Raw genomic sequence first — 12,311 nt, 5'->3', positions numbered from 1 at the left:
CAGCCAAGTCACCTTGGGGACACTTATAGGACTGAGCCCTCCCCCTCACTTCACTGACAAGCAAAGGACAGTAGCACAGCTAACACCTGAGAAGAAATGATTCAGTGACCAGCAAGCCAACGATGTGCCCACCGCTAGCATGGGGCCACAGGGGTACAGTTATCTATTTAATTGCTTTATGACTCACAAAGTAAATATTGGAATCGTCAGGGAATCAGGGTAAATGGACACATGAATTCAGCTCCATCTGCACCCAAATTTCATTAAAATGACAAACAAGGGGGGGAAAAAGCAAAGGTGAATTAAAATAAATAAAGGAAGGAGAAAAGCAAGTAAGCAATGACTTTGAAGCTACTGAAACTGGAAAACGGACAGACCAACAGTTGCTGTCACGAAACAAAAGGTTGAAATACGGCTGCCAGATTTCAGGGATCAGCCTGCAGAAAGCTAATTCACATCTTGGGAGAAACTGAAATAACAACAAAATCCATACCAGCAACATGGAACAGCAAAGGCAGAGTTCAAACCATGCTGGGATATAAAGTCTGAGAACAGTAGGTATGATGTCCAAGCAGCCTAGGCATTCTATCGGCCCAGGAAACTCAATAGGGTCAACTAATCTCATTAAGCCTCATCTCAGGCCAGTCCAGAAAGTCATCGATGCTGTTTTTGCCCTGATACTTAAGACACAAATGCCTGACAGAGGGTCGAGACCCTTCCAGTAGCCCATAAAAACTGATGGTTTCTTAAAGCAGAGAAATGATTAAAAACTAATGATGACTTTTTACTTGGTTTTGAGTTTTTCCAAAGTGTATCTTTCTTCACGGATGTACCTCATTGATTTAATGAACTCGTTTTATGAAAAGTTTCAAATAACCAGGTAACTGTTACATAAGGGTAATATGTCATAAAGTAAGTTACCAGGCTGCCAATTTTTGTGTTCAATAAATTGTAATTTCCTAGTGAGAAAAAAAAAAAAAACGCTAATGGTGAGTTAAGACACTCGTAAGACAGGGAACATCACTGTGAAGGTAGAGCAAAAGGAGTCCTGCTCACAGACTGTCTGCCCGCTGGGTGTCACTGGGCGATAGCAACCCCGCCACGTGCAGTTACCTTCTCAATGATCTCGTAGCACTCCTCCAGCCGCTGAGCGCGGTCCTTCAGGATGGTGCTGGCTTCCTGGTAGACTTTGAGCCACTCCTCGTAATCCCGCTCAGTGAGATCGGCGTAAGCCACACACAGAGTCCGCAAGCCTGCAAGACAGCCCCAGCGTCTCTCGGTGAGGCTGCTGGCGACAGGCAGCAGGGGGCTCACCCCCAGGGGACACCATGAGGCCCCCACCAGCGTGTGCAAAAGTGAGACAGACCGTCGGCTCTGTAGGGTCACTCTGATTCCACGTTCGCACGCTCAAAAGGGGAATTTAAAAGCAATTCTATTTTAATATAAACCAGCTCTTCTACAGATGCTGACAGTAGAGAAGAAGCCATAAGAGTGAGTCCCCAGGAGAAGAGGAGGACAAGAGCTGGGCACGACCCACACCCGGGAGGAGCCAGGGCTGGGGAGCAGGAACACCTGTCAGACAGCAACAAAGGCCCAGCACGCTACCACACGAAAGACACAGGCTTCAATCAGCCAGGCTGTGTGTGTGCGTGTGCATATGTCCCTGTGTGGGCGTGTGCTCCCATGTGCGCATGTGCGCTCCCGTGTGCGCATGTGCGTTCCCGTGTGCCCGGTGTGCGCATGTGCATTTCCCTGCGCGCTCCCGTGTGCGCATGTGCGCTCCCATGTGCGCTCCCATGTGTGCATGTGTCCCAGTGTGGGCGTGTGCTTCCACGTGTGCGGGTGTGTGCCCGTGTGTGTTCCCCCACATCCCCGTGTGTGCGTGTGTATGCACAGACATGGGTACACATGCCCACGGGAGCCCAGGGAGATGAGGAAGCGGTGGCCAGCACTCACACAGGAGCCCAGCTCTCATTGCACCCACGTGCAGGGGAGCCTGACATCAGTCTGTCTAAAGCCCTGCAGAGAACTCCTTTCTTGTTCTCTGTGGCTTCAGTGGGTTATTCTCACCGGAAGTCAAGGGTAAGCCAGTGTCATAAGGAAAACAACAACAAGGGGAGTTTTCCCAGAAAGGGACTCTGAACTAGAAGACAATTCTGTGCAGCATCAGGTGTGAACCTGCCTCACCCGCGTCCCCGGGGTTAAGAATTGGGGCAATTCCTGTGTAGGTCACAGAGCACAGCTCGTCTGGACCCTCAACTCTTGTCACTGCCAGTGGCACAGAACACTAGGGGTGGGGACGGGGTTGGCATGAGACCACCACCCGCCTGTGAAGCAAGCCAAGCGCTGCCCAGAGATGACACATGAACATGAAAGCTCATTGGAGTGCCCCCTGAAAGCACCGCTCTGCCGGCAGAAATAACATTTTCAAACTCCACTCACCTTCCGTAGCAAAGTACTCCAGGTGGCAGAGAGTCTCCTCCATGTATTTTGAATCTTTTGAAAGTCTTTCAAAAATCACGTTATCCTATAAAACAGGGAAACGCTGTAATAGGCAAACCCTTAGGCCTGCTGACCCTTCAGCGCCGCAAGCTCAGCTCTGACTTCCTGGTTTCAATCCAGTGCACGCCTGAGTGGGGAAGGGGAAGGACAGCTCTGGGCTGGACGCAGTCATGAGCTGTGGGTACACAAATCGGGGAGGACCCCGGGTGTCAGGAGGATAAATAATCAGGGACACAAAGGGGTCCACGTTCACCCAGATTTGTGAAGCTCACAGTGGAGTTTATAATACCCTCTGTAGAAGTGGGAAGCGTAAACACACAGCCTACACTGTTCAAGTGTGCAGTCTCTTCCTAGTGCTGCCGGACTCCCACCTGGGGGTGGGCACAACCTGCCTGGCACAGAATCCAGTTCAGCTGAGAGCACATGGTATAGACAGTTCATCACCCAGGGATTATTCACGTGACCTACAAAAGTAGGGCTGGAGGATTGCAGGCTACAGATCATACAGCAAATATGTTACAAACGGCACAGTTTTTAGACTCTCCCCAAATTTTTTAAGAAATCTAGTTTGGTTTGGGGGGAGGCAAGTTGGAAAAAATTAAATCCCATAATATTTTGGGCACCTGATGCAAAGAATCAATGCCAACTCATTGGAAAAGATCCTGATGCCAGGAAAGACTGAGGGCAAGAGGAGAAGGGAACACAAAGGATAAGATGGTTGGATGACATCACTGACCCAAGTGATCACTGACAAACTCACCTGAGTTTGAGCAGACTCTGGGAGACAGTGAAGGACAGGGAAGCCCGGTGCACAGCAATCCTAACATAATCTGGACCTTATTGAATTCACATAGGATGCTTTTAGAATTTACACACATTGCCCACTTTTAAAAACTCTGGTCACAGTGTCCTCAAATACTTCTTCCCAAAATTGGTAAAAATCAGTAAGATTTCCAATGCATTGTTAATCCTAGTATTATTTCATATTTCCTGACACAGACTCAAAAACTGAGCTTTTAAAGCTTTCCTTCAACACATAAGACCACAGTTTTACAGAATGTAGTTTTGTGAGTCAGGCTCATAAACAACAGCATCTTTCCCTAAAGATTTAGATTCAATGACCAGGAGGCAGAGAGGACAAAAAGCCTGACGTAGGAAGTAACCAGAGGGGACCAGACGTGATGATGGACCACAGATGGACACCGCCTCAAGCCTGCCACACAGCCTCTGCAGTGAATAAAAACCACAAATATTGAGAACAACTACTAAAGAAAAAACACACACCAGAGTCCTTAAAAGATGAAGTCGCTTCAGTTGTGTCTGACTCTGTGCAAGCCCACCGACTGTAGCCCCCCACGCTCCTCTGTCCATGGGATTCTCAAGGCAAGAGTGCTGCAGTGGGTTGCCATGCCCTCCTCCAGGGGATCTCCCTGACCCAGGGTCCAAACCCATATCTCTTACGTCTCCTGCATTGGCAGGGGGCTTCTTTACCACCTGGGAAACCCTAAAAGATCATCAGTTCAGTTCAGTCGCTCAGTCGTGTCCAACTCTTTGCGACCCCATAAATTGCAGCACGCCAGGCCTCCCTGTCCATCACCAACTCCCGGAGTTCACTCAAACTCATGTCCATCGAGTCGGTGATGCCATCCAGCCATCTCATTCTCTGTCATCCCCTTCTCCTCCTGTCCCCAATCCTTCCCAGCATCAGTCTTTTCCAGTGAGTCAACTCGTCGCATGAGGTGGCCAAAGTATTGCAGTTTCAGCTTCAGCATCAGTCCTTCCAATGAACACCCAGGACTGATCTCCTTTAGAATGGACTGGTTGGATCTCCTTGCAGTCCAAGGGACTCTCAAGAGTCTTCTCCAACACCACAGTTCGAAAGCATCAATTCTTCGGCAATCAGCCTTCTTCATAGTCCAACTCTCACATCCATACATGACCACTGGAAAAACCATAGCCTTGACACAAATGATTGCATCTCTCATAGTCACAGTGCAAGGGTAGAAAACAGCAATCAGAATTTACACGCCAAGGATTCTGGAGGACACAGCCAGCTACTGTTTCTGAAACCAATCATTGACTGTCCTGGCTACGTTGGCTTGAACCCCTGTCATGGTCAGCGGGCTTTTACCTCTCAGTGAACTTCAGGAGCCTTTCAACCTGGGTGACCAGGAAGGGTGCTGAGAATGGCAATTAAGGGAGAAGTAGGGGTCCCCCACCATGCAACATCAGCCAGTACTTACAGCCCCTTTACAGTAGAGTCGAAGCTGTCCTGAAGGAGTTCGCACTATCACAGACATTCTCTTTCTGTCGCTGTAAGAGTAAAGACACAAAGGAAAAAAAAGCTGTCATTGCTGTTTAACAGGATCACATCCTGTGATTAAACAGTAAGCAGCCCAAAAGTTGGTCTGGCTGCTCCAATCTCCATTTTCCCTACCTTCCTCCTCCAAGAAATGTGTGTGCCTCCTACTCTCTTATTTATATATAAGGGACATAAACCTATTCTTTTCCCTACCAAGGAGACTCACTAGCACAGCTCTGGATGGCAGGAGAGACAGAAGTGGAGACCCTCAGTGCCTCCTCTGTGCATCTAATTTTCTTCTGATGATACTCTGTCCATGTACTCTTATTGCACAGCTCAAAAATATCCAGTCACATGCCAAGCAACAAAGGGGAAGATCGAATACAAACCCACTTCACTCAAAAGCATCTCATCCTGCCTTCTTTTGACTGGAGTGGAAAGAGAGGATGGATTCCGAGAACCTCGCGATTTAGCACTGAGGTCCCTCCATGGCTCCTCCCCAGCGCCCCCACCAGCACGTGCCTCCTTGCACGTCTTCCATTAGGGCCTGCCCTCTCCCTCTGATTCTTCTTTTTTCCGATCAGTATATACAGAGAGAGTTTAAGAAAAGAGAAACATACCTGGAGAATTCCAGGACGTTCAGGATTCCAAATGTCTGCTCCTGTCCCATCTAGAGGGGGGAAAAAAGCTCTTACCTGAAGTGCAAAGCATTACATCTCAAAACAACCAACTCCCTGTTTACAAACCTCTCTACGCACACCTGCCCCCGCCCCTCCCCTTCATCCTCTCTCATTCTCCCCATCTATTCCCCGTCAGACGCCTTCCAACCTGTAAGGATCCCCGCAGTTAGGCTGGTAGGGTCACAGCGCCCCCTTCTGGTGGAAGCTTCTCATTTCCTCCACCAGGAGTGACCGCCCTGCTAGCTAGTGACAGAGTCGCTTCCCAGACAATAAATAAAGGACACGAGCTACACAGGTCCATCCCAAACCTGAGGCCAGTTAGGCTCACGAATCCAGAATTTTCCACATTTCATAGCAGGAGCACACACTGCACCCCACTACATTCCCGGGTGGCTGGGAGTGCACCCTGCTATACAACACGTGGGTTTTCTGCAGTGTTAGTCGCTCAGTCCAACTCTTTGTAGGAACCCTGGACTGTAGCCTGTGCAGCAAGACATGTAGGTAGGTGAAAGTCACACAGAACAGACGCAGCCCCATGGCAGTCCCACTGGGTTTTGCTACCAAGTGTCCACACCCCAAATTCTGGGGAATTCTGAAAAGAACTTGGAATATGATATTTTATAAGTTTTGCATGTAAGTAAAAGAATGGACTGCTGCCAGGTCGGGAACAACATGGACTTATTACACCAGATGAACATGAACCTCACACGCATCCATGAGATTCGAGGATGCAGAAAGCCAAGAGCTGTAAAAAGCCACGAGTCCTCCCTAGACGGAGGGTGGGGATTGTTAGAGGACTTGCCCACAGACCCTCACCCACCAAGACAGTAGGCGTGGCCCCTCTTGGCTCATTACAGAAAACACCCATCCCACCCACCCGTGTCCCTTCTGCCACCCCCAAGGTTCCTATCTGACCTCATTCCTGATTTAAACCTTTTCTTATCCCCAAATTTCTCCCTCTAGCTCCTCGAGAGGGAAACTCAGAAAAAAATCAAACTCTTTGATTTCAAGGGATGGAAAAAAAAATTTAAGTGCCAACTCCATCCTCTGCCAGCCCCGGAGACCAGAGTCAGAGACTGAGGGCTTCAGAGAGACAGACATGGACCCGCCCCTGAGGATGGGGTTGGGGCGGAGGGTGGATGGGGATTATTCCCAACAACCACAGACCCAGTATCAGGCTTCCCACGTTCTCTCCTGCATGTTATTCCACATCAGCGGGTGGAAGACCAGGGGTAGTGCCTTTGAGAAAGAAAGATGACAGAAATGCAAAAGCACAACCCTGAGCCAACAACATAAAAGCACACAACACTGAGCCAGCAGAACCACACAACCTGTCAATTCTCAACATGCCTAGTTTCTCAGACAACCAGCTCTCCTAACTACAACAGACGTTATTATATCTAACGGACAGCCTTCCAGAAAGCAGGTGACGAGGAGCATCCGGCGGTGCCTGGGGCTGTCACTTACGGCCTCAATGATGACGGAGTAGGGCGTTCTGGCTGTGAAGACAAAGCCCAGCTTCCGGGCCCCTTTGACCAAAGCAGCTTCGTCTGTCAATAAGAACAGAGGAGGCATTGACTCGTCTCTGGGAAGGACAGCATTCTGTTCAGCAAGTGTTATTTTTCACATGAAAAAGACCCACACCAGCGACAGATGCCTGGCTTTCCATGCAGTAAAGTCTGAGGACCTAGAAGGTGCCCACTCACTCCTCGCTCCCTACTAGGGCCCAGAAAGGAGCACCTCCCTCAGAGGAGAAGCTGTGGACCTGGAACTAGTCCCCCAGGACACTCTGCAGTCAGCGGGAGACCGGAGGCACACGGCAGGGCTCGGTGGGGCCGGCAACAGCACCGCAAACACCCAGGGGTCGGGGAAGGTGGCAGCGGGCACCCCGGCCGTGGGGCCTCACCTGGGGAGGAGGCCTGGTAGACGATGCTGTCCCCATCCCTCTCGGGGACCACGGTGTGGCACACAGCCAGCAGGGTCAGGAACTCCTGGATGCAGGGTGCTGTGGGCTGCAAACGGAGCCGAGGTCAGCAGCTGTCAGGATGCCCCTACTTCAGGGTCAGGCTCAAGGCACCTCCTGCTTAGAATCCAGGGGTTCCCTCCTGCTCCCCTCAGAATAGAGGTCGGGAGCCCCGGTGTGGACTCCAGGCACCTTCCATTCACACCTGCTCACCACCCAGCCCATCTCCTACAGCTCACAACCCCCTACTCCTGGTACCTAGCAAGGTGTTTGATGTAAACTAAGCCCTTAAACCTTTGCCAACAAAGGTCCGTCTAGTCAAGGCTATGGTTTTTCCCGTGGTCATGTATGGATGTGAGAGTTGGACTGTGAAGAAAGCTGATCGCCAAAGAATTGATGCTTTTGAACTGTGGTGTTGGGGAAGACTCTTGAGAGTCCCTTGTACCGCAAGGAGATCCAACCAGTCCATTCTAAGGGAGATCGATCCTGGGTGTTCATTGGAAGGACTGATGCTAAAGCTTAAACTCCAATACTTTGGCCACCTCATGCGACGAGTTGACTCACTGGAAAAGACTCTGATGCTGGGAAAGGTTGGGGGCGGGAGGAGAAGGGGACGACCGAGAATGAGATGGCTGGATGGCATCACCGACTCTGTGGACATGAGTTTGAGTGAACTCCAGGAGTTGGTGATGGACAGGGAGGCCTGGTGTGCTGTGATTCATGGGGTCACGGAGAGTCGGACACGACTGAGCGACTGAACTGAACTGAAGCCCTGAAACTGTTTCTAAATGAATGAGTCTCTTATTGACCAGTTTTCTGTTTGATAGTTTAAATCCTTTGCTGCTGTCACCCTGTACTTTCTCCTCACCCTTCACCATTCCGATGCGAACAGACCATTTCCGCCATCCATCTGCATTATCACTCTCAACCTAACACACTTTGATGACGCTTGAGTCCTTTCTCAGAAAGCAAGTCCTCACAGGGGCTTGTTTCTTTAACATCCTTAATTAACACTCCCCTCCTCCACAGAAGGTTCTTCTGAGACGCCACTCTTCTGCTTAGAGGACCTCTAGCCGAGTAGCACCATCTACCTCTGAGACCAAAATCCAGCAAAGGACAGTATCAACGTCTGTGATCCTGACACAGAGCACGGCCGTCAGCAGCATCCTCTGTGCAGCCTGGACCACCTGGTCAGCATCTCTGGGGCTGAAGCAGGATGGCTGCATCCCAGCCCAGGAGCATGGGTGCCTTCCATGCTCACATCTCAGAACACTGCTGGGAAAGTTCTAGCATCAACAAATAGGCACTAACTGAAATACAGTATAGCAGACCTTCTCGCTTAAAATTCAGAGAATGTTTTAAGTGTATCTATCTCTTCACGAAATTTGGGAAAGACAAAGTTTTAATGTTGCTCAAGTTTACCTAATTTTAAAACTGAATTTTTTTTTAAGAAAAGTCATATTAGGTCTAATTTATACTGGTTAAACTGGTTGTGAAATGCTCTGATCACTCAAAAAGTTAGTATTTTTCAGAAAAGCCTTTAGAACAAAAATGCATTTATATGGACCAGCAGTAAATCCTGGTTTGCTACAATAGTCCAGAATGTGACATCACAGTTAAGAATCCAACAGATTAAATTCTGACTCTCATTTCTCCATCTGTGTTCCGGGTAACTTTTGGCCAAGTTAAGTTTCCTATGCAACTCCCCATCACCCCTCTGAGGTGACTCAGGTGCTAAAGGAAGTATACTTCAAATGTCCAGCACATAAGTAGGATGCTATAAATCCTGCATATTATATATCACGTTTCCTAGATGATCCTAACCAAAAGATACTGCAATTACTTTTCAAAATACATGACCTCTTAGATTCACAACTATGAAGAAACAGTCTTGCAGAAATCCTACAAAACAACAGAAATCTGAAATGCTAGCAAATTCTATAATCAGACTCATCTTGATGGACTTACTTTATAACTTCACTACATACTTAATTGGGCTCCAAATTAAGTTATGCAAAGTGTTCTTCACAAACAGCTGATCATTTTCCTAAAGTACTAACACCATAGAAGTGAAGCCACATCTCTTCCCCAAGTTCCAAAATAGCATCTTTCACGATGCTATATACATACATAAATGCTAGAGCATCATAAGATGTGTAATGTCCCAGGAGTGAACGAGGGCCCTTACATGATGATCCTCGATGTTCTTCAAGAGCCGGGGGTCATCAAAGTCGCAGGAATCACTAGGTGGAGGAGGAATCCGGCTGAGAAGAGAACAGGAGATATTACTCAGCTCCAGAGTTCCTTTAACTCAAACCTAGGAAGAATCTGTCTTCAGAAAGAACCACACATAAAAAGCCTATAAATTTATATTAAACTTTTAAAGATTTGAAATATTGTCTATGATTTCAAACCTTAAGACAGTAAATCTCACACCTGACTATAAACAAAATAAGGATGGTCCCTGACTTACATTGTTTTGACTTAATAACTTGTCAGTGGTGCAAAACTGATAAGCATTCAGTAGAAACTATCTTTCAATCTTTGAATTTTGATCTCTCCACAGGATGGCAACACATGGTACAATCCTCTCTTGTGATTCTGGGCAGCAAGTGTAGCCCCACCCTCACGAGGCTGAAAACTGAAACACTGCCGTGCTGGACCCAGACAGCCACACAACAGATGAATTAATAAACAAAACGTGGTGTGTATATATGGAATATTACTCAGCCTTCAAAAGGAATGAAATTCTGATACGTGCTACAACATGTATGTTACAACCTTAAGGATATTATGCTGGCAAGTGGGAAGTGAGCAGGACGTACCAGACTGACAGCTGGGTATTTTTGTTAAAAACCCTGTAGCATGATTGGACTTTTAAAACCATACTCATGTTTCATTTTCATTCTGGTTCTCTCTTGAAATAACATGCAACTTTTATTTACAAAATAATCAGCTGAGAAATGCTAATATAAAATTGTTCCAAAGCCTTTCCCACTAAAGTATAAAGAACTGTTAAAATATACTTACGAGAAATCATCTGAGGATGGTTCCCTTGTCAGTTCTGGAAAATGACTGCCAGAGAGAGAAACAGAGCAGTTACAGAGCTGTGATCAAAAACACAGGTATTCACACAAAGTACAAGCTCCAGCATAGATCATACACTAGGCTACTAAACAAGTCTTAGTAAATTTAAGAAGACTGAACTAGCAAGCATCTTTTCCTATCACAAGACATGAAACTGAAACTCAATTACCCCCCAAAAAATGGAAGATTCACAAATATGTGATGATTAAACAACATGTGACTGAAAAACCAATGGATCAATGAAGAAATCAAACATGAAATCCAAAAATACCTAGAGATAAATGAAAATACTAAAACTTGCAGAATGCAGCAAAAGCAGTTCTGAGAAGTTTATAGCAATAAGTGCCTACCTCAAGAAACAAAAATCTCAAACAACGTTATACTGAAAATAACTAGAAAAGGAACAAATAAAACGCAAAGTGGGAAGGAAATAAAGATTAGAACAAAAATAGATGAAATAGAGACTCAAAAGTCAATAGAAAAAAATCAATGAAACCAAAAGTTGGTTCTTTGAAAAGATCAAGTTAAGAAATCTTTAGCTAGACTCACCAAGAAAGAGAGGACTCAATCAGAAATGAAAGAGAAGACATTACAACTGACACTACAGAAATAAAAAGATCACAAAAGACAACTATGAACAATTAGATGGTAACAAATTTGACAACCTAGAAGAAATAGATAAATGCCTAGTAACATACAACCCAAACAGAAAATCTGAGTACACCCACTACTACTAAAGAAACTGAATCAGTAATTTGAAAACTCCCAACAAAAGTCTGGAACCAGAAGGCTTCACTAGTGAATTCTACCAAACATTCAAAGAAGAATTAATACCAACCATTTTCAAAAAATAGAAGAGGAGGGAACACTTTAAAACTCATTTTACAAAGTCAGCATTACCCTGATACCAAATGAAAAAGAACATCACAAGAAAATTACAGGCCAATATCCCTGAATAACAGACACAAAAATCCTCAATAAAATATTAGCAAACCATATTTAACAATACAATAAAAGGGTCATACACAATGATCAACTGGGATTTATTCTAAGGATGGAAGATCAGTTTAGTATCTGCAAATCAATATGACAACACCATCCACATTACCAAAATGAAAAATAAAATCATATAATTGCCTCAATGAAAGAAAGTGAAAGTGAAGGTTGCTCAGTTGTGTCTGACTCTTTGAAAACCCATGGACTATACAGTCTATGGAATTCTCCAGGCCAGAATACTGGAGTAGGTACCCTTTCCTTTCTCCACGGGATCTTCCCAACCCAGGGATCAAACCCAGGTCTCCCACATTGCAGGTGGATTCTTTACCAGCTGAGTCACAAGGGAAGCCCAAGAACACTGGAGTGGGTAGCCTATCCCTTCTCCAGTGGATCTTCCCAACTCAGGAATCTAACTGGGGTCTCCTGCATTGCAAATAGATTCTTTACAAACTGAGCTATGAGGGAAGCCCCAATAGATTTGCCTCAATAGATGCAGAAAAAGCATTTGATAAAATTCAAAATTCACATATAATGAAAAATCTGTCAGCAAAATGGGTATATAAGGAATGTACCCCAATATAATAAAGTCCATATAATATATGACAAATCCAAGGCTAATATCATACTCAACAGTGAAAAACAGAAAGCATTTCCTCTAAGATCAAGAATAAAACAAAGATGCCTACTCTTATTATTTTTTTCTCAACATAGTATTAGAAGTCCTAGCCATAGCAATTAGGCAAGAAAAAGAAGTAAACGGTATCCAAATAGAAAAGGAAAA

At 46.0% G+C, this 12,311-nt stretch overlaps 1 protein-coding gene across 1 annotated transcript in view; it reads right to left on the bottom strand.

Annotated features, from left to right (window-relative positions):
- Positions 1-12,311, bottom strand: part of LOC129556377 (phospholipid-transporting ATPase IB) — a 485,203-nt gene that overhangs the window by 344,832 nt on the left and 128,060 nt on the right. The window contains exons 15-22 of the mRNA XM_055426358.2: positions 10,478-10,522; positions 9,636-9,711; positions 7,391-7,496; positions 6,952-7,034; positions 5,425-5,474; positions 4,746-4,815; positions 2,443-2,527; positions 1,114-1,253 (exon numbers count right to left, since the gene is read on the bottom strand). Of these exons, the coding sequence (XP_055282333.2) occupies positions 1,114-1,253; positions 2,443-2,527; positions 4,746-4,815; positions 5,425-5,474; positions 6,952-7,034; positions 7,391-7,496; positions 9,636-9,711; positions 10,478-10,522 (655 nt within the window). The remainder of the gene's footprint in view (positions 1-1,113; positions 1,254-2,442; positions 2,528-4,745; positions 4,816-5,424; positions 5,475-6,951; positions 7,035-7,390; positions 7,497-9,635; positions 9,712-10,477; positions 10,523-12,311) is intronic.

Source organism: Moschus berezovskii, chromosome 13 (assembly GCF_049115385.1).
Source record: "Moschus berezovskii isolate FMDL1 chromosome 13, NW_MosBer_1.0, whole genome shotgun sequence".
Taxonomy (NCBI): Eukaryota; Metazoa; Chordata; class Mammalia; order Artiodactyla; family Moschidae; genus Moschus; species Moschus berezovskii.
The sequence above is the reverse complement of the archived record's forward strand: the minus strand, read 5'-3'. Positions and strand labels throughout refer to the sequence as shown.